The 20129-nt window shown below is 42.0% G+C and overlaps 1 protein-coding gene across 1 annotated transcript in view; it reads left to right on the top strand.

Annotated features, from left to right (window-relative positions):
• LOC148543005 (uncharacterized) overlaps nt 1-20129 on the top strand; it is a 189576-nt gene that overhangs the window by 11258 nt on the left and 158189 nt on the right. Inside the window, exons 3-4 of the mRNA XM_088460606.1 lie at nt 3392-3570; nt 16163-16350. Coding sequence (XP_088316732.1) covers nt 3392-3570; nt 16163-16350 — 367 coding nt within the window. The remainder of the gene's footprint in view (nt 1-3391; nt 3571-16162; nt 16351-20129) is intronic.

The raw sequence follows: 20129 nt of genomic DNA, 5'->3' as shown, positions 1-20129 counted from the left end.
GGATAGCGACGGGCAAACCGTTGCTCCGGGTCTCGTACCAAAGGGGGCGTGCTGTCGAGTGACAGCACACCCCCTTTGGTGGGCGGGTCGGGGTCGTGGCTGCCAGACGGAGGCGTTCCCATGGGAACGCCTACCGTCTTGCGCCGGCTCCACTGACATCACAAGTGATGTCAGTGGGAGTGCTTTCGGCTCTGTTAGAGCCGAAAGCACTCTTGGGCTTGTGGCAACGAGACCTTACCACAATGGTCTCGTCGCAAGCCCGATGGTCGCGATGGTCTTGACCATCGCGACCATCATCATGGCTGCTCGCTATAGCTGTGGGTGGTCACCTATAACATTCCCTTCCCCTAGGAATTACAGGAGAAAGTGAATGCCCCCTCCCTCGGCTAGTGAAGCAGGTGTGTGCTGCTGAAAACATCCAAACCCCCCCTCCCCTCACGTGTTCTAAGCAGCACTAAATTAAGTGCATAGGCTGGCATGTTTTGCTCATAATATTACTGCCACTGGAAATTTTTTAAATCATACTCACAGAGAAGACACTAGTTTATAAATGTACCCCTATTTATTGGTTACAGAGCACTGAATGAAGCTACTATAAGGAACAAACAGTGCTTTGCAAAAGTATTCACCCCCCCTTGGCTTCTTACCTTTTTTGTTACATTGCAACCTATTTATTTATTTTTTTAATCTGAATTTTATGTGATGGATCTTCACAAAATAGTGTAATTTGGTGAAGTGAAATGAGAAAAATATATATAAAAAAAGAATCTTTATAAATAAAATTCAGAAAATTGGCATGTGCATATGTAATCAACCCCTTTGCTATGAAGCACCTCAAAAGTTCTGGTGCAAACAATTACCTTCAGAAGCCCCATAATTAGTGAAATGAAGTCCACCTGTGTGAAATCTAAGTGTCACATTATCTGTCAGTATAAACACACCTTTTCTGAAAGGCCCCAGAGGCTGCAACACCACTAAGCAAGAGGCATCACACCATGAAGACCAAGGAGCTCTCCGAACAAGTCAGGGACAAAGTTGTTGAGAAGTAGAGCTCTGGGTTGGGTTATAAAAAAATATCCAAATCTTTGATGATCCCCCTGAGCATCATCAAATCCATCATCATCAAATGGAAAGAACATGGTACCACATCAAACCTGCCAAGAGAGGGCCACCCACCAAAACTCACAGACCGGGCAAGGAGGGCATTAATCAGAGAGTCAGCACAGAGACCAAAGGTAACCCTGAAGGAGCTGCAGAGTTCCACAGCAGAGACTGGTGTATCTGTGAATGTGACCACAATAAGCCGTACACTCCATTATGAAAAATGCAAGGGGGTGAATACTTTTGCAAGGCACTGTATATAATGTATATCCATTGCCGTTGATTTTTTTATTATTTGAGCATTTGAGAGGAGCAACATTATTTACAAAACCAGAAGGAGCATATAGTGTAAACTGATTGGAAAACAGCTTCCAGAACCAGATATAGCCACTTTAAATAATTTGTGATGTGTTTTGGTTAATGCACCAGCAACTTTTCAGCATTCTTATTTATTCTCAAGATTTGGAGACATATTGTGTACATGTACAAGTTGTTAATAGGATTAAAACTCATGGACTATGTTTTAAGCCTGTAAAACATACATTGAAGACACAGTACATTGGAGGTCTGAGTCATGCTATTTGTGGTGTTGAGATGGATAAAGAAAAAATGAGGAAAATCCCAGATGTTAAAGCTGTTCATTAATTCTTGGGCAGCTCAAATTATTCTAGACCTTTTAATAAAAATGTATCAACAATAACCCAACCTTTGACTATGCTATCTCAAAAAAATTGTTCATATGTATGGTCAGAAAAACATCATAAATCATTTAATCAGCTTAAGAGGGGCTTCTTGTCAGCATCAATTTTATGTCACCCTCAACCACAATTACCAATTATTTTGGAGTTTGAAGCATTTGAAACAGCAGTTTTGTCTCAAAGACAGGTGTTGAAGAAAATATAGCATTTGTGTACTTACTTTTCCAAATGGTTAACAAGAATTGAACAAAGTTATTCAGTTGGGGATATTAATTATTAACAATTGTTTTGGCATTAAAGGAGTGGAGACATCTACTTGAATGTATGGTTCTTCAAATTACTATATTGACAGATCATTGAAACCTAGAGTATATTAAATGATCCAAATTCTTGAAATCCTTTAAATTCAATGTATTGTTACTGACAGGCCAGGTTAAAGGAATACAAAAGCCCATGCTTTGTCACAATAATATTATGAAAATCAAGACCAGTCGCACTGATTATTGTTGGAAATGATGTGTGTGCAATGTGTTGATACGGCACAGTTACAGTATATAGGTGTCACAGCCCTCAATAGAGACCCCAGAATCAGACCCCGGCACTTACCTGTCAGGATGCTGCATCGCGGCTCTCTGGCTCTCCGCCGGTCAGCTCCAGTGGGTTCCCTCTTGGCTCTCCACTGGCTCCTGCATTCTGACTGCTGCCTCAGGTCAGGCGTCTCACACGTGTACTCAGCTGCGGTCCTTCGGTCTATGGGCGTGGCCATCTTGGATTGCCCATGTGATGCTGTCTCCTCCAATAGAATGCTTCTCCCTCATTTTCAGTCAATCAGCATCCTGCACTTCCTATAAAAGGTTCTCTACTGCTCTCACAAGTTGCCAGTGCAATAAGTCCCTTAGTTTAACTAAGTGAGCCTCCTCACTGTGCTCCCTAAAAGTAATTACTACCTTCTAGTAATTATTGCTCCAAATGGCTTCTCAGCTGCTCCAAGCAGTCCGTACTGCCACCATTCATCTTACGGCTTCTCAGCCGCTCCAAGCAGTCCGTACTGCCACCATTCATCTTACTGCTTCTCAGCCGCACCAAGTAGCTTCCGAGCTACCATCAATCTCCATACGGCTTCTCAGCCGCACCAAGTAGCTTCCGAGCTACCATCAATTGCCATACAGCTTCTCAGCTGCACCAAGTGGCTTCCGAGCTACCATCAATTTCCATAAAGCTACCCAGCTGCACCCTGTAGCTTTTGTGCTACCACCATTCACCATATGACTATCCAGCCGCACCAAGTAGCTTCTGAGCTACCACCAATCTCCATACGGCTATCCAGCTGCACCAAGTAGCTCCATGCTACCACCGTTCTTCATACGGCTTCCTAGCCACACCTAGCAGCTCCCGTGCTGCTATCACCTCATCAGCCACCATCGGCTCTCAAAGCCATTTCCAAACTCTAGACTGTTAATCTACAGCTAATGCCTCAATATTGGCACCATCACTGCAACATCGGCATAATCCTGTGCTATCATCAGCTTTCTACCATCTAACTGCAAGCACTCATAAGTTCCTTCTAGTCCTATATACTCTTTCATGCATAGGAACTTCATCAAACCAAGTCTCCTCCAGAAAGCATCTCAGTTGAATAATACAGGTCCAAGACCCAGCCCGGGAACACAGTCTCAAAACCCCACATCTGTGGCAATAGGCACACATCAGTGGATGATTCAAACTGAACTGCCCAGTTACTTAACCAGTGGTGTTGGCTTATTGAAGCATAGTAGGTACAGTCATACTCACTGTCACATGTATACTGGTAGTGGAGCAGAACTTGAGCACAGTGAAGTTCTATACAGCTCACCAGCCAGTGAGTGTATGCTGCAAACGGGTAGAGGTGCAGGATATTGGAACAGTGGCAGATGCAAGTATTAACCAGTTTCTCTTTAGAAGCTAAGTAGGAGACCTGTCTCCCACCATGTCACTCTCACACAGTAGAAACTTAGATGTTTACAGTTAAAGATATATTTGACATTTTGACATGAATTGGACATAGCAATTTTAACTACAAAATATATCACTAAATAAACTACCAACATTTAAAATAACATTGTTACTATGATTCCTAAATCATAACAACTTCATCCATTTTTTTTCAGATTAACTTTTACATAACACTTTCATCCACCCGCCTATTCAATTATTACCTATAGTACTAGAGAACAAAATCATGGCTGCTACTCTATTTTATCACAATATATTTAGAAACCTATGTCCACAGGTACACACTATCTCAGAAGTTCTATTAAGGAAAGATTTAGGGGTCCATTTATGAATAGTAGCATTTGCAGCGCTATCTGGGCATGATATAAGCACCCAAATTCACATTGCAGGATACAATTATACCGCCCATATGTATTAAATAGAACATGCAGGGACAGGGTCTCCAAAAGGAGCCTGTCCCTGTGATGTGCTTGAAGTGAAGTGACCAGCATCAGAGGTCTTTTCACTCCTGTCCTGGGCTGTAGACCAAGCATGTGTGGTGACCATAACTGGGAAGGTAAATGCTCCTCAGATGGCTTGTGTGATCCCGCATCCTATTATATCCCGCCCCCTCTGTCAGAGTGAAAGGACCTAATGTTCCTCTCACAAAGCAGAAGTCATTAGCACAGCACATAAATTTCGTAATCATAGTGTCTCTCAACAGGCTTCTGACCTGTTCCCCAGGAAGTTAGAGACTGACTACAGAGACTGACACACCCTTTATCAACCTCTCACAGGTGGTTTGGCAATCAAGGCTGTTAATCAGTGTCTGACAGAAGCTAAAAACCTGGGGCATATATATCCCCTCGATATGTCAAAATATATATGTATATATATATATATATATATATATATATATATATATACACACACACACATATTTATGCCCCATATTCATCTATTTTTGAAAAATAATTTCAGTGAGATTGTGCAAGTAGCACCTTGGCGCATTGCCAAAGGGGGCGTGTCTGCAGCAGCAGATAGATTACTGATGAATTGCTTGATAAATGATATGGTGTCCCAGCATACCTGCCAAATTACTTGTGATAGTGAGGTGTATAAATTGAGCAAAGCAAAAAAGCTCTAGCACTGTGATAAGTGTTTAATCACATTCATATGACTTTATAAATTGACCCTAAAGCTAGCTTTAATAACAATAAACAATAAAAAGAATCTGCTATATCATTCTTTAGCAAATGTGCACATGCGCTTAAGCACAGCACAGCAGTTAGCATGGATCCAGAAGGCATAGCTGGAGATGGAAGGTTTCCATATTTTTGGGTCAGTAGGCATTTCTTTCCTTACCCCACTTCCATCAAGCACTGCTGGTTTTTCTATACATAAATAAAACCCCTTTTCCACTAGATAATACCCCATCTATAGAATTCCTTTGCCAACTTCCAACAGTCAACACCCCAAAAATCTCTACTATAATTCCGCTAATCATTGCTCCTGATTCCTACTTCCGTTCAGGGGTGAAGGTAGACTTTCTGTCACCCAGGGCAAAGACTCAGCTCTGCATCCCTCTTCCCACCAATAGATAGTAGTCACCCTTGGCTTGCTCATCTATTTTTGCTTAATTACAGATGTCAAAATTGTAAAGACTGAAATGTTTTAGAGTAAGATAAGGTAATACAGTATATTGTAGTGACTGCTATGTAATGCAGAGAGCCTCACAGTGACCACTATATAAAACAGAAACCATCACAGTGACCACCATATAAGGCAGAGAATATCACAGTGACCGACATATAATATAGAGACATCAGTGCCTGCATACAATACAGGGAGCATTAGTGACCACCATACAATACAAAAAGTAGTTGTGACCTATCAGCAGAGTGCACCATGTTGTCATTTCTTCTGTTACACAGAGTGCTACAACCATAATTATGAAAACAAAGGTAATACTGCCACAGGAAATTAAAAATATATTTTTGATAAACAGAGACAATTTAAGGAAAGACTGAGTCCTATTGCGCATTTCTGAGAGATCTATAGTACCAATAAAAGATAACATCTGCAATGGTATTATCAGAGGCATATAGTATTGTTTAGTTAGAAATCAATATATTTCCTAATCTTCTTTGTAATAAATATGCCAAATTGGCTTGTCTGCATAGTGATTAGGACTCCTCCTGGTCTGTTCCTTGGTGGATAAAGTCTTTATCTGTTACATGCTCTGATTCTTAAAGAGATTTATCTGGGTAGAGGAAATGCGATGAGTAGTGAATTTACCGTAATACAAATAATAACACTAAATAAATGCATACTGAAGTAGAGACAAGCGGTTCAGTTTTGTTGAAAACCAAACACACTCGAACTTCGGGGTTCGGAGCTCAATCGAGTACAAGCTCTGATCCCTTTTGGGTTTTGAGTAGAACCAAGTCCAAGCTCCAGTCGGAAAACTGGATCTCATGTATTTTGTATTGCATTTAAGTCCCTCCCTCATGATTTGATGTGCTGTGAGGTGGTCAAAATTGACTGGTAATGACTGGAAATTAAGGTTATTGATGTTAATAATACTATAGAGACAAAAAAAGATCCAAGTTATATGATTTTAGCTATTTTTATAATTTTTTATAGAAATCCCCCCCCAAAAACAAAACCAAACAAAAACACTTTATGGGTGGTTTTGCCTAAACCAAAACTAAAACATTTGATGCTGAAGTAGCTGGCAGCTGCCATAGCTCTCCTCAGTCACGGCAGCACATTTCCCCAGGCACTGACCGCAAGCAGCTGCTATTGTCTGACAGTGAGTGATAGTGACTCAGGATGCAGCTGACAGAACTTTGTACTGTCTGGTCGGCTCTGCTCCACTGTCAGAGTCACAGACGTTACAATGTCCATCTGCGGCCAGGAGCAACCTGGTGAGCTAGAGTGGGGTTTGCACTGATGGGCACTTACTGTGCACACATGCTGCAGATGGAAGCTGGGACAATGGAAGGGTTGGAAAAATGTCCCCTTTAGGGCTGGTGCGAGGGGGCAACAATCTCTATTATCTCCTGAAGTTCCGTTCCTGCAACTCGAGATCATGGTTCCGGCTTTCCAGCTGATGCACCCCTTGTTTGTCACCTGGAGCATGTGCCCCATATCCCCCCACCTAGCTGCCCCTCTGCTTCCACTAGACACCTCTCTCTTATTTACAGGGTTCTTTTTTAAATAAGTCACTCCCCCACTTTCATCTCTTCTCTCTACCCTTTCTCCAGTCACTGTCCTACATGCTGCACTTCCATCAGTCACTCCCCCACAGAACTCATCACAACACTACCCCTATATCTGCTCCCTGCAGTCACCAAACTTTATGCACCACTTCCTCCTGTAACTTCTCCTAAAGTAACATGACTCTGTGTCCCACTACCATGCCTCTCTTCCTTCTGCTCATTTCTGCAGTACTCTTCACTGATCTGATTGGCAGAATTCACTGCCTGTCTCTCTCGGCTGCTGTGACACATGGCCATGTATATCTGGGAGCCTATTCTCCCTGCGTCTCTGTTGAGGAGGTCTCACAAGATTCCTGGAGTTGGCAATTACACTTTGCCACAATTGTGCTTAATGTTTTACGCAGTAAAAAATGGACAGGTGCTTAGAAATGTTGCACATCTGTAATGCTCTCTTGACATTTTGCAATTAAAGGAACCCCCTCCCAGTGTCAAACACTCTAGCTCACAGTTTCTCAGACTTTAGTTAGACATGCTCTAATCTACCAAATGTCGGTTTACATTCCAGGCAGGTGTAGGAATGGCCATCAACCATTGATGGTTAGAAACCATCGACTGATTTGCCATTGATGGTGGACATCCAATTGTTCTCCGCCATCGGTGGCTGGGATACGGCAATGGTTTTATTTTTTCTCTTGGCACCAAGGGCAATGGAGCATATCCCCACCATCCAGCAGCCTGCTATGCCCTGCCTCCAAAGTTGATTGGCCCCTGGCCCACTGTGCCCCAGCAGGAATGGAAAAAGATGGTTTCAAATCATCAATGGCTCACTGTCAATGGTTTCATGCCATTGATTTTAATCACCAATGACACCATCGATGGTGACCATTGACGGTTAATGCACCTATAGCTATCCCTAGGCAGGTGAATTGACATCACAAATAGCTTTTCACCTGTGGCTCACTGTATCCTGCTATAGAAAATGACCACTAATACTAGCCTACTAGCCTAGTAAAATGGAATAATATGAGCAAATATTACAATGTAAGGGCCTGATTCAGCAGTGCATGGAATCTGCACAGACGCCAGACTCATTCTGCGCATGTACAGAACGGGTTCTGCGAGTTCACTTGCAAACTCATAGGCAAACGCAGGGGGGGTTTCCGTCTCCCTGGGACCCCCTTCCCCAGCCCACACCATGACCACAATAGAAATAGTAAGGTAATAGAATGTTACTAGTGCTGCATGTTCTTTACAGTATCACAAATGAAATAATTAGCACCAACTGTGGATCTTTTAACATGTATCAGTCAGTAATAAATAACCTGTGCACCAACTAGGAGATCTGGAAAACATTCACTGTTAGGGATGTGCTGCTATAGAGCCCAATATGTACATATATGTCCAGGGCAGTGCTAGGTTATTCTGCTGCTCTCCCAGACTCCCAGACTTGCTCTAATGCTTTGGAATGGTGCCCACATCTAAAATAAAAACATTCAGCTCAGGCAGGATGGCCCTACTGCCGAATTTAATGGCTTAGTGTGATCTCTGGTCCTGTATATGCTGGAATTATGACACACAATATACTTTGTATGATGCATATTAAAGCTGGATAAGTGCTAATTCTGCCCTCTTCATGGACTGGCCACACTCACTATAAAATCCAGCATTTGGAAACCCCAATCTAGAAATCTTGCGTTTGCCACTGAAACTGGCAGCAGACTGTCAGTGATTGACAGTCTGCTGCCATTTTGGGGTGGGTAGGGGGAGGCAACAGCCTCCCTTAACCGAAACAGAGGCAAGTCGCCGCCATTGGGGGGCAGGAAAGAGGCCAGGATCTCTGTCGGGTGACGGAGATTTCCTGGCCTCTTCCTCTAAACTGCGGCGGCCGGCTGCGGGACCCTATGTGTGACTGCAGCCTGCCAATGATACGCCTATTAACCGATGCTGTGTTGAACAACGTAGCTCGGTTAAGTAAGGCGTGATGCCTCCTGTGCATTACCATATCTGGCCCTATGATACACCAAAGCTGCAAAGAAAGAGACTTTCTTCAATATTATTGTATTCTTAAGCCATAAATTCCCCAAATGTTACACTAGAGATAAACACCATGACATTTCATAATAAATACAAACCTACTTCCTACTTTCAATTTGACCTAATCCAGTAAAAAATACAATAGCAGTAGTATGTATCCTGCCGTGGAGTTTATTGATTGATAACATGTGTGACATTAAAGCATTAGTTTGCAGAAGATGCTATTGAAAATGTCCTTGTTCATACACTTAATAGACAACATTGTGTCTGTTTTTAACCTTGAACTATACTGTATGTGTAAAACCTTGATTATATTGTATGTAAAAGTAAACATAATTTGTAGAGATACTGAACTACTGTACAAGGGTTTTATGAAGATTCACATTTAATTGAATCCACATTCTGATCTCCTTTTATCCATTCATTTGACATTATCCAATGTCAAATGAATAAAGAGTCAATCTCAAATCACATTTCAACATTTATTAAAATATATCCGAGCAATTCTAAGGTGTATATTTCTTAAAGTATTTTATTTTTTAGAAGTGCAGATGTTGCACATAGCAACCAATCAGATTCTACTCAACATTTATATAGCATCTTCTAGACGATAGTAGCTAGAATCTGATTGTTGCTATGGGCAACATCTCCACTCCTAAAAACCCTGGATTTTAGTAAATATACCCATAAATCTGTAGTAGTGGTCTACATCTGGATAAAATGGTCTAATTTGGGTATGCGGTGAGTGTTATGTGACCTTGCAGGTTCACTGCAAAATTTCAGAAAATCGTTATAACAACCCTGCATTTTGGACTAATCCGCAGGTTATACGAATATACTGTAACATGGCTATCTCCCAAAGTCGTTATTACTGTAAGTGCAAACTGGGATACGGTCTGGAGGACTGAAGCTTTATATACTGTATATTATAAGAAATGTGGCTCTCAAGTCAAACAAACAGACCCATCTCTTACCCAAAAGTAGTTGCCTAAAGTGACATGCCATGCCAATCTACAGTAGATAGCTTAATCTAATACATTCTTACTTCTTTTGTAATATCCTCATAATAATGGATTTTCTCATTTTACAATGGAGTGCAGAAAAATGTCTGACCTATGTACAATATGTAGAAATTAGTTGTATTATTTGAATATATATAAATACTTTTTATCAAGTGCCTCATCTCCATCATAATATGAATTATACCTGTTGCTATTAATATCTGTAGTCTTAATCAAGCTAAATTGTTCTGTGAAATCAAAAGTCTCCTACTGAGGCACATTGTGTAATAGTTTGTCCTTCACCAAGACCACTAGTGCTGACAATGGGCCTGATTCAGGGTTGAACACTTATGCACAAAGCAGCTGTGTCTTTGGATATATGCTAATGCTGCAAGAGGCATCTGAAGGAAAAAGACGCATCCAGGCAGCATCTCAGATCCAATGCCTGTGTCCAGAGACGGAGGATCGGATGAACATCGTGCACATCGGTCTCCATGTTTGCGGCATCGGCCATCTGATTAAGCCTAAGCTTCTCATATTGGCCACCTCTGCCTGCTTGTGAGGCCAGTAACTCTGCTTCGGCAGATGCAGACATTGGCATGGGCACTCCCGGAAATCGGGCCCCTGTTTTCTGGGAATGCAGGCATCGCCATTCCATCCCCACCTTTAAAATGCCACAGAATGGCTTAGGGGGGACTGTGACCGCCATCACAGTCAGTGGTCAGCACAACTGCAGTACAGCTCATAGACATGTGCTGAAAATTAAACATTGGAGTTTTATGCGAACCATCAGATTTGCATAGAACGCTAAATAAGGCCCATTGTCTTTAAGGATTAGAGCAGTGGTTCCCAAACTGTGTGCGCTGTGGCATCCTGGGGTGCCTTGGGACACTTGTAGTGGTGCCTCAGGTTGGTGATCCAGCAACAAATCAAATTATTTATGGTCAATGTAATGTAAATATGTGGACAAACAGAAGTGCAAACCTGTCCACCACCACATAACTGAACCTAATGATGACAGGTAAGCACAATATACTTCATTTTACTACTTTACTAAATTTTTTTAATGCATTTCTCAATAACAAACTAGGGCGACATGATTCAAAAAAGTTTGGGAACCACTGGATTAGAGAATGAAGAAAATAAATGTAAAATCAACAGTTGTTGTGGAAACATTTCCATGTCTCTAGCTTTACCTGGAGTATTCTAAATCTAAGAGATATACAGTTTTTACTGAGCGGCATATTTAAAATCGATTGGTATTGCATCCCACAATTTACATTAAATCAGCACAATCCTGCCGAGAAACTACACTTTAGAACAGTAAAACTATACAAACCACAGATTTAATAGGCAGTTGATTTAGAAGACGTCACAAAGATGCTGCAATCCCACCGGCAACCTGGATCTGTGCAGGCCTTTTTCTTTATTAAAAATGTGAAAGCCTGCATAGATCTGTGCAGCACTTGTATGCCATTGCGAGATTACTGCAGAATAGGGCTTTACAAACAGATAGGGATTGATGGTGGGTTCTTTTTAGAAGGTCAAAGCAACCTTTAGGGCCATATCCAATTAGGTGCAAGAATTGCATAAATCCCACACGTTAAGGGTAATTCCCGCAGGCTCTGGATTTTTGCTATTCAATTAGGTGCAGGGTGTTAAATTTTTTGAGCGGTGGGAAGTTTTTTTTTCACAGCACCACTTTTTCATATAATCCATATTTTTAGGAAAAATGGTCAGTAATTGCTCTGGGACTCCTGTGTCACCCCCCCCCCCCATCATGACTTATTATGAAATTGGAAGTTTAGCTTGATAAGTCAGTATTTACTCACCTTCTGAAGCAGTTTCTTGTTCCTCCAACGTCGGAATCTGGTCTTCACCAGAGATATGTGTGTATGTATGTTGAAGTGAATGTAAGTATGTTTGAGTGTGACCCCCCTTTCCCGTGTGTGTGAGCCCATCCCAGAGAAAGCAGCACAGAGAACTGCATCTACCAGCAACCATCTCCCCTCCCAGCAGCCCCCTGCCCTCCTAGAAGCCCCCTCCCCAATGAAAAGATGGAGGTGTGATGACCAGGAGCTGCGGAGACCACTGGACTGGTAAGCAGAAAACCTCACGTGCATTTTTCTGTAATTGGATACTGCTGGTATTGGGAGCGCGCATACCCGCAGTAATCCAAAATTGGGCACGAGGTCCGCAAGGTTTTTTGCCGTTAAAACCTCATGGACAATTGAAGACAGGCAGACAAGAGGTAAGAAGATTATGCTCACAAGTTTATATGCTATAGCAAATATATATGTTTGATATATGAGGTTTAGTGCCTGTTGTGTATTGGCCCAGCCAGATTGCAACAGGAAAAAGTGCATTGTGGGGCCGTGTGTTCCTGTCAGACATCAGTGTTATCCTTAAGTCACATGGTTGTATGAGTATGTAAGTTTTTTGTGATCTGTGTACAGTGGCTGTACTCTAAGCTTGCCTGTGGAGATGAGTTTTCAAGGAATTCTTGAAGGCGTACAGGCTAAAAGAAAGCTTTTTTGTCCAAATAAAGGGCATTCCTGTAATTGGGAACGAGAGGACCTCATGCAAAAGGAACATTTTTACACTTCCTTCAAAATCTAAGATGGCTAGTTTAATGTAACGGATTCATACCACATGGCATGGCCACTAATCATTGTAGTTAAATTCCAGAATAACTTCTTAACTGTCAATAGTTTTTGGAGGCAATTTTAATCAAAATGACCAAACTCAAGGCTGTTAAGAGTTGGGCTTATTGTTTTTAATAGACAGAGCCATGAAAAATAGAAAATTGATTCCTATATACAGTAAATTGCAAACAACTCCTTAAATAGTGCACGTTCTGTTCCTTGCCATCATCCTGGTAACAGTGGTGGTAAGCAGAACAATATGGACCTTCCTAAAGAAGTAGCACTTACTCCAGATTTATATTTTCTGAAGATCACTGTTTATCAAACATGTCACTGCTGACCCTTCAATCACAAGGTCCAGATCCCTGACTGCGCTAAGAAAAATGGGAATAAACACAGTAGTGTGGCAAAGATTACAAAGCTTTCTAGTGCTGGAAACCATAAGTGTTCTTCCTAGCAACTCTTATATAGTAGTGGCTAAAGAAAAAAGTGCTAGACAGTAGACACCTCTCTGGGTTTTATGTGTAATAGACATGGGGGTCACAGAACCATTTCCCTTTACACAGCAGCTACAGTACAGTATAAATCCACTAAGTTGCTTTTGCATCTGAAAGTTTTTCCTATTAGAAATGTACGTTAATTTAATGTGGCTGTCAGTGGGAGTTAACATGGCTTTTAGTTTGCACCTCCTGTGTAGGTGCAAAGTTGGGATCTTTATTTTAAGGTAAAAATGTTGGGACTTGTTGCCAAACCTATGGTACACCCCTCACAATTAATAATATTGTACGTGGATGCATATATTCTAAATAGTAAATCTGGTCAATAAAGACATGTCATTTTCTCTAATATGCTCACAAATGGGTTAATCGTGTGAAACATGTATGTGGAGGTTTTGTTTTAATGAGAAATTAGTTTTTCAACTTGCAGAAGAGAGTTACATTTTAGTGTTGAAACATGGCACTATTATATTATAGTGCAAAACATAAACTATAATAAACATAAGAAGAATGTAACCCCCCCCCCCCCCCAAGCTCCCCATCTCACATTTTACAATGATTACAGTTATAATTGTGTTTTCCAAGAATTCTTTGGGCCAAATGTAATAGGTAGTCTGTTTTGGTAAATTGCGAGTTTGGTGCTAAACTCTCAATTTTTCACAACTCTCCAATGTAATAGGGTGTCTGTTCATTAAAACTCACATTTTTCAGAGTTACTAAAACTCTCCATTATCAAACTCGCATCCAGATGTTTTCACATTGAAAACAATCAACTCGCCCAATGTAATAGTGTCTGTTTCAGACTCGCAAAAAAAAGATTACCAAAAGTCCCCAAATAATAGACCTGCTTCAGGCTAGCGAGTACATCCTGAGCAGGTCAGATTAACACTGAAACATGCACATATCCTTGAGATATGTACATGTTTCTGTGTGTATTTATGTAAAATGTTTTTAAATAAAAAAAAAATGACGTGCACCCCCTCCCCAAAAGCATAACCAGCCCGGGCTTTATAAAGCCTGTTCTGGTTCTAAAAATACAGGGGCCAAAATGCGTAGGGGGCCCCTGTATATTAAGAATCAGCACAGGGCTTTGCTGAGCTGGTCCTGGTTCTGGAAAATCAGGGGACAAAACGAGTAGGGGTCCCCTGAAAATTCCAGAACCAGCACCGAACTCTTTCTAGCAGGGGGATAATGCCGCAGCCAGGGAAAATCTTTCACCGGTTTCCCCGGCCAAAGCATTATCCCTGACCGCTAGTCAGTCCAGGCCGGGGATCCCTGGGGAGTTGGGTACCCCCCCAATAAAGGGGTACCCCTCTCCAGGGCACCCCAGGCCTAGACTGATAGCCCGGGGCTATCCCCGGCACCCTATGGCCGTGGGTGCCGGGTTGATAGTGTTAGTGTAAAGTGTAAAAATGAAGTTTCCATATTGTCTTTAGTTGTAGAACCACAAGTACCAGCAAGCCTCCCCTGCATGCTGGTATTTGGAGAACCACAAATACCAGCATGCGGGGCATTACGGGCCCTCTGGCACTTGTAGTTCCACAACTAAAGAAATACGTAAATAAACAAACATACACAACAAACAATGTCGCGACATTGTATCATTGATGTAACCACAAGATTAACCTCTATTAATCTTGCGGCTACGATGTAGCGGTTCCCACCATAGACTTCAATGGGGATTTCACACCATAGAAATCTATGGGAGACACAGGCTGGCCGCATTCAGCTAAACTAGTGGTCAGGGATGATGCTTTGACCGGGGAAACCGGTGAAAGGTTTTCCCTAGCTGTGGCATCATCCCCCCGCTAGAAAGAGTTCGGTGCTGGTTCTGGAATTTTCAGGGGACCCCTACTCGTTTTGTCCCCTGATTTTCCAGAACCAGGACCAGCTCAACAAAGCCCTGTGCTGGTTCTTAATATACAGGGGCCCCCTATGCATTTTGGCCCCTGTATTTTTAGAACCAGAACAGGCTTTATAAAGCCCGGGGCTAGTTATGATTTTGGGGAGGGGGTGCACATCATTTTTTTTTATTTAAAAACATTTTACATAAGTACACACAGAAACATGTACATATCTCATGGTTGAGTGCATGTTTCTGTGTTAATCTGACCTGCTCAGGATGTACTCGCTAGCCTGAAGCAGGTCTATTATTTGGGGACTTTTGGTAATCTTTTTTTTGCGAGTCTGAAACAGACACCCTATTACATTGGGCGAGTTGATTGTTTTCAATGTGAAAACATCTGGGTGCGAGTTTGAGAATGGGGAGTTTTAGTAACTCTGAAAAACGCGAGTTTTAGTGAACAGACACCCTATAACATTGGAGAGTTGTGAAAAATTGCGAGTTTAGCTCCAAACTCACAATTTACCAAAACAGACTACCTATTACATTTGGCCCTCTGTCTCTGTATGTCACCTGCATTTAGTGCTTATGTACATGTTTTTTTTTGTTACATTTTTCATCCATTCTATATGACTCCAATTCAACTGATTGAAGTACGCATTTATCAAAACTGTAATGCATATGGTTTATTGGTGTTTTCAAGCATTTATGCTTGCACATGTATAGAGGAAGCAGAAAAACAATTAAAAGATATACTGACACCCTAGAGTAACATACTGTAATTAAATGATTTATAGATATACAAGGTTTAAATACGTAATAACTACACTGTTATTCACTGTTATAACTTATATGATGATAATAATAATAATAATAATAATAATAATAATAATAATAATAATAATAATATTGTATCAGAGAACCACAAACCTTTCTTGTCTCCCTAGTTCTAGTATTTCTACAATAAAATAAGTAGATTAAAGTGGATATTTTTACAGTGCGAAGTTTGGACAAGGTACCAAATATAAATTTAGTAAATGGTCATAGATTTTGTGTGCAAAGTGACAACTATACATTTTGTTAATCCTGTTAGTGATCTGCTTTAAAATCGTTTTAAATGGCTTTTGTTGTATTTTATCTATCTTTAGGAGCTGCAGTGCCTAATCCTGTTATTGGTACTGTGTTTGGAAACAGCAAAAATAAGCATGCAGGCCCTTGGTTCACATCACCAAACCCTTCTGTAGCTGCCAATGCTTTGAATCACTCGTATATGGTAAACTTCCCTCCTCTCTCTGCTTCGCTGATGCCAAAAGGAAAGAACCTTGGACAGCACCAGGTAGTGTTTTCTGTCTTACAGTATGTAGCATACTAGCAATAAAAATAATGTGTTTTATGTGCAATTTTATATATGATATGACGCCAAAGGTTAGGAGGTTTGTTTTGTAGTTTTAAACTTTTAATCGGATGAGATTAGTCATGTGTGCAAATCACCTACCAACTACTGTACAGTATGATATAATAATAAATATTAGGGGTGAGCGGGTTCGGATTTCTGAAATCCGAACCCCCCCGAGCCCCCCCGATCCGAGGCCGATCCGAGTCAGGCTCGACTTTTCCCTCCTGACTCGGATCTGAAATCGAGGCAAAACGTCATCATCCCGCCTTCCGGGTCTCGCGGGTTTTGGATCCTATATAAGGTACCCGCGTCGGCGCCATTTTCTCACTCGGCTGTGGACAGTGAAGAGGGAGGGTGGGAGTTAGGGCTTGCTGGGCTGTGTAGTGTAGTGTAGTGCAGTGTTGTGTTGTGCTGTGCTGCGCTGTGCTGCTGTTGTCCATAGGGGCTGTGTCCACTACTTCAAAGTCCATAGGGGCTGGCTGGACTGGGTTGTGCAGTCAGTTGTCCATAGGGGCTGTGTCCACTTCAAAGTCCTGTGCAGTGTCCCACTCCTAAAGGGGTGCTGTAGTGTTGTCCAGGGGGTGCTCTGTCTGTCAGGGGTGCTCCACCCAAGTGCTAAAAAAATTATATTTTTTCTGTGTTTGTGAATTGTGTGCGCAGTAGCCGCACGTGCATCAACAAAGTAGTGCCAAGCGTGCGCCTGTGTCATAAGTAAAGGGCCGGCTGGCTTGACCGTTAAAGGGTGCTGTAACCCCCAAAGTACACTCCAGTCCAAACCAAATAAAAAAATATTTTCTGTGTTTGTGAACTGTGTGCGCAGTAGCCGCACGTGCATCAACAAAGTAGTGCCAAGCGTGCGCCAGTGTCATAAGTAAAGGGCCGGCTGGCTTGACCGTTAAAGGGTGCTGTAACCCCCAAAGTACACTCCAGTCCAAACCAAATAAAAAAATATTTTCTGTGTTTGTGAATTGTGTGCGCAGTAGCCGCACGTGCATCAACAAAGTTTTGCCAAGTGTGCGCCTGTGTCATAAGTAAAGGGCCGGCTGGCTTGACCATTAAAGGGTGCTGTAACCCCCAAAGTACACTCCAGTCCAAACCAAATAAAAAAATATTTTCTGTGTTTGTGAATTGTGTGCGCAGTAGCCGCACGTGCATCAACAAAGTAGTGCCAAGCGTGCGCCTGTGTCATAAGTAAAGGGCCGGCGGGCTTGACCGTTAAAGGGTGCTGTAACCCCCAAAGTACACTCCAGTCCAAACCAAAAAAAAAATATTTTCTGTGTTTGTGAATTGTGTGCGCAGTAGCCGCACGTGCATCAACAAAGTAGTGCCAAGCGTGCACCTGTGTCATAAGTAAAGGGCCGGCTGGCTTGACCGTTAAAGGGTGCTGTAACCCCAAAGTACACTCCAAACCAAATAAAAATGTTTTTTCTGTGTTTGTGAATTGTGTGCGCATTAGCCACACGTGCATCAACAAAGGAGCAGCGCCAAGCGTGCGCCTGTGTCCCATAAGTAAAGACCCGGCTGGCTCAATTCTTAAAGGGTGGTGTAACCCACAAAGTGCACTACTCTCCAGCAAAAATAAAAAAATATTTTCTGTGTTTGTGTGCGCCTTAGCCGCACGTATATATCAATATAACATAAATGGAGGACCAAACTTTCTCCGATAAAAATAAAATAGGGAAAGATCAAGAACCACTTCCTCCTAGTGCTGTTGCTGCTGCTGGGAGTTGTTCATCATCCCAGAGAGGAAGTAGGAACACCACTACTTTTACTAAACAATTGACCCTCCAACAGTCCCTAGCGATGAGGATGAAGTACGACAACAGTCATCCTGAAGCAAAACGTATAACTGAGGCCTTGACTGCTATGTTGGTGTTAGACGTGCGTCCGGTATCCGCCATTAGTGCAGTGGGATTTAGACAATTGATGGAGGTAGTGTGTCCCCGGTTCCAAATCCCGTCTAGATTCCATCTGCATCCTCAAAGCAGCAGTGACAAGCGTGCGTCTGTCTGTTAAAGGGTGGTGTAACCCTCAAAGTGCGCTCCACAAACAATAAAAAAATTCTTATTTTTTTTTCTGTCTTTGTGAAATGTGTGGGCTGTAGCCACACCTGCATCCTTAAAGCAGCAGCGACAAGCGTGCGTCTGTCTGTTAAAGGATTACATCGATGACAACATCCAAGTAGGCATGTCAGACAGTCCATACCTGTACTGGCAGGAAAAAGAAGCAATTTGGAGGTCCCTGTACAAACTGGCTCTATTTTACCTGAGTTGCCCCCCCTCCAGTGTGTACTCCGAAAGAGTGTTTAGTGTAGCCGGGAACCTTGTCAGCGAAAGGCGTAGGAGGTTGCTTCCACAAAATGTGGAGAAGATGATGTTCATAAAATGAATTATCAACTCTTCCAGGGAGACCAGCCTCCTGAACGTACAGAGGGACCTGTGGTTGTGGATTCCAGCGGGGACGAATTAATACTCTGTGAGGATGAGGATGTACACAACACTGAAGAGGGTGAGGAATCGGTGGATGAGGAGGATGAGGACGACATCTTGCCTCCGTAGAGCCAGTTTGTGCAGGGACAGATTAATTGCCAGCTTGTTTTGTGGGGTCCCAAACGAACCAATCATTTCAGCCACAGTCGTGTGGCAGACCCTGGCACTGAAATGTTTGGTTTGTTACTGTGCATGTCCTGTTTATACAACATAAGGGTGGGTCGGAGGGCCCAAGGACAATTCCATCTTGCACCTCTTTTTTTTCTTTGAATTATGTACTGTTTGGGGCCTAGTTTTTCAAACTGCCATCCTGTCTGCCACTGCAGTATCACTCCTAGATGGGTCACGTGTTTGTGCCGCCCACTCGTATCTCTTAGCATAGTCATCCAGCTACCTCGGTGCAACCTTTTGGATATAAAAACACTATTGTGAGGTGTGAGGTGTTCAGAATAGACTGGAAATGAGTGGAAATTAAGGTTATTGAGGTTAATAATAGCATAGGAGCAGAAAAACACACAAATTCTGTGATTTTAGCTGTTTTTATGCTTTTTTTAAAAAAAAATATAGATCCAAAACACAAAACCCAGAACCCAAAACACGGAAGGGTGGTTTTGGCAAAACCAATCCAGATCCAAAACATGAAGAAAGATCCAGATCCAAAACCAAAACACAAAACACGAAAAGTGGCCGGTGCACACCCCTAATAAATATATTACCAAACTAACAAAACTAAAAGAAGAGGAGGGAGGTGTAGGAATAATGGAATAATAAGGCTTTGGCCCACAGTCTAAGCCTTTAAATTAACTAAAACAACCCCCTTCCCCGCTCAATATACTAGACTGGCCAAGTCCAGTGATCATCACCCATACCAGCCCCCATCCTAGAGGTTTAAAAAATAGCTCTATTTTTATGTCAATCATTCAGTTTATTGTATATAAACATAGTGAAAAGTTCCAGAATATGCCTTAAAATTGAGAGATCAGGCTAATTTTTGGTTTACATATTGAAATTTCTGCAAGAAATTTGAGTGACTTATCTGTCTTCCTGTTGTCTATTGTAAGCTAATGATATGACCTGTTAGTTTGTATACTAGCAATGGTTCTTGACAGGGTGATACATCACTTATATCTACACATCTTGTTTGCATAATTGTGCCTAACTATGTAAATAGTTTATACCCAAAAGAGCAATTTAATGTCCATCTACTCAAATGTAATAGGGTGAGAGTTT

The sequence above is a fragment of the Taudactylus pleione genome, unplaced genomic scaffold (assembly GCF_031769625.1).
Source record: "Taudactylus pleione unplaced genomic scaffold, aTauple2 ptg000007l, whole genome shotgun sequence".
Classification (NCBI taxonomy): domain Eukaryota; kingdom Metazoa; phylum Chordata; class Amphibia; order Anura; family Myobatrachidae; genus Taudactylus; species Taudactylus pleione.
This window is presented reverse-complemented; position numbering and strand designations above follow the sequence as displayed.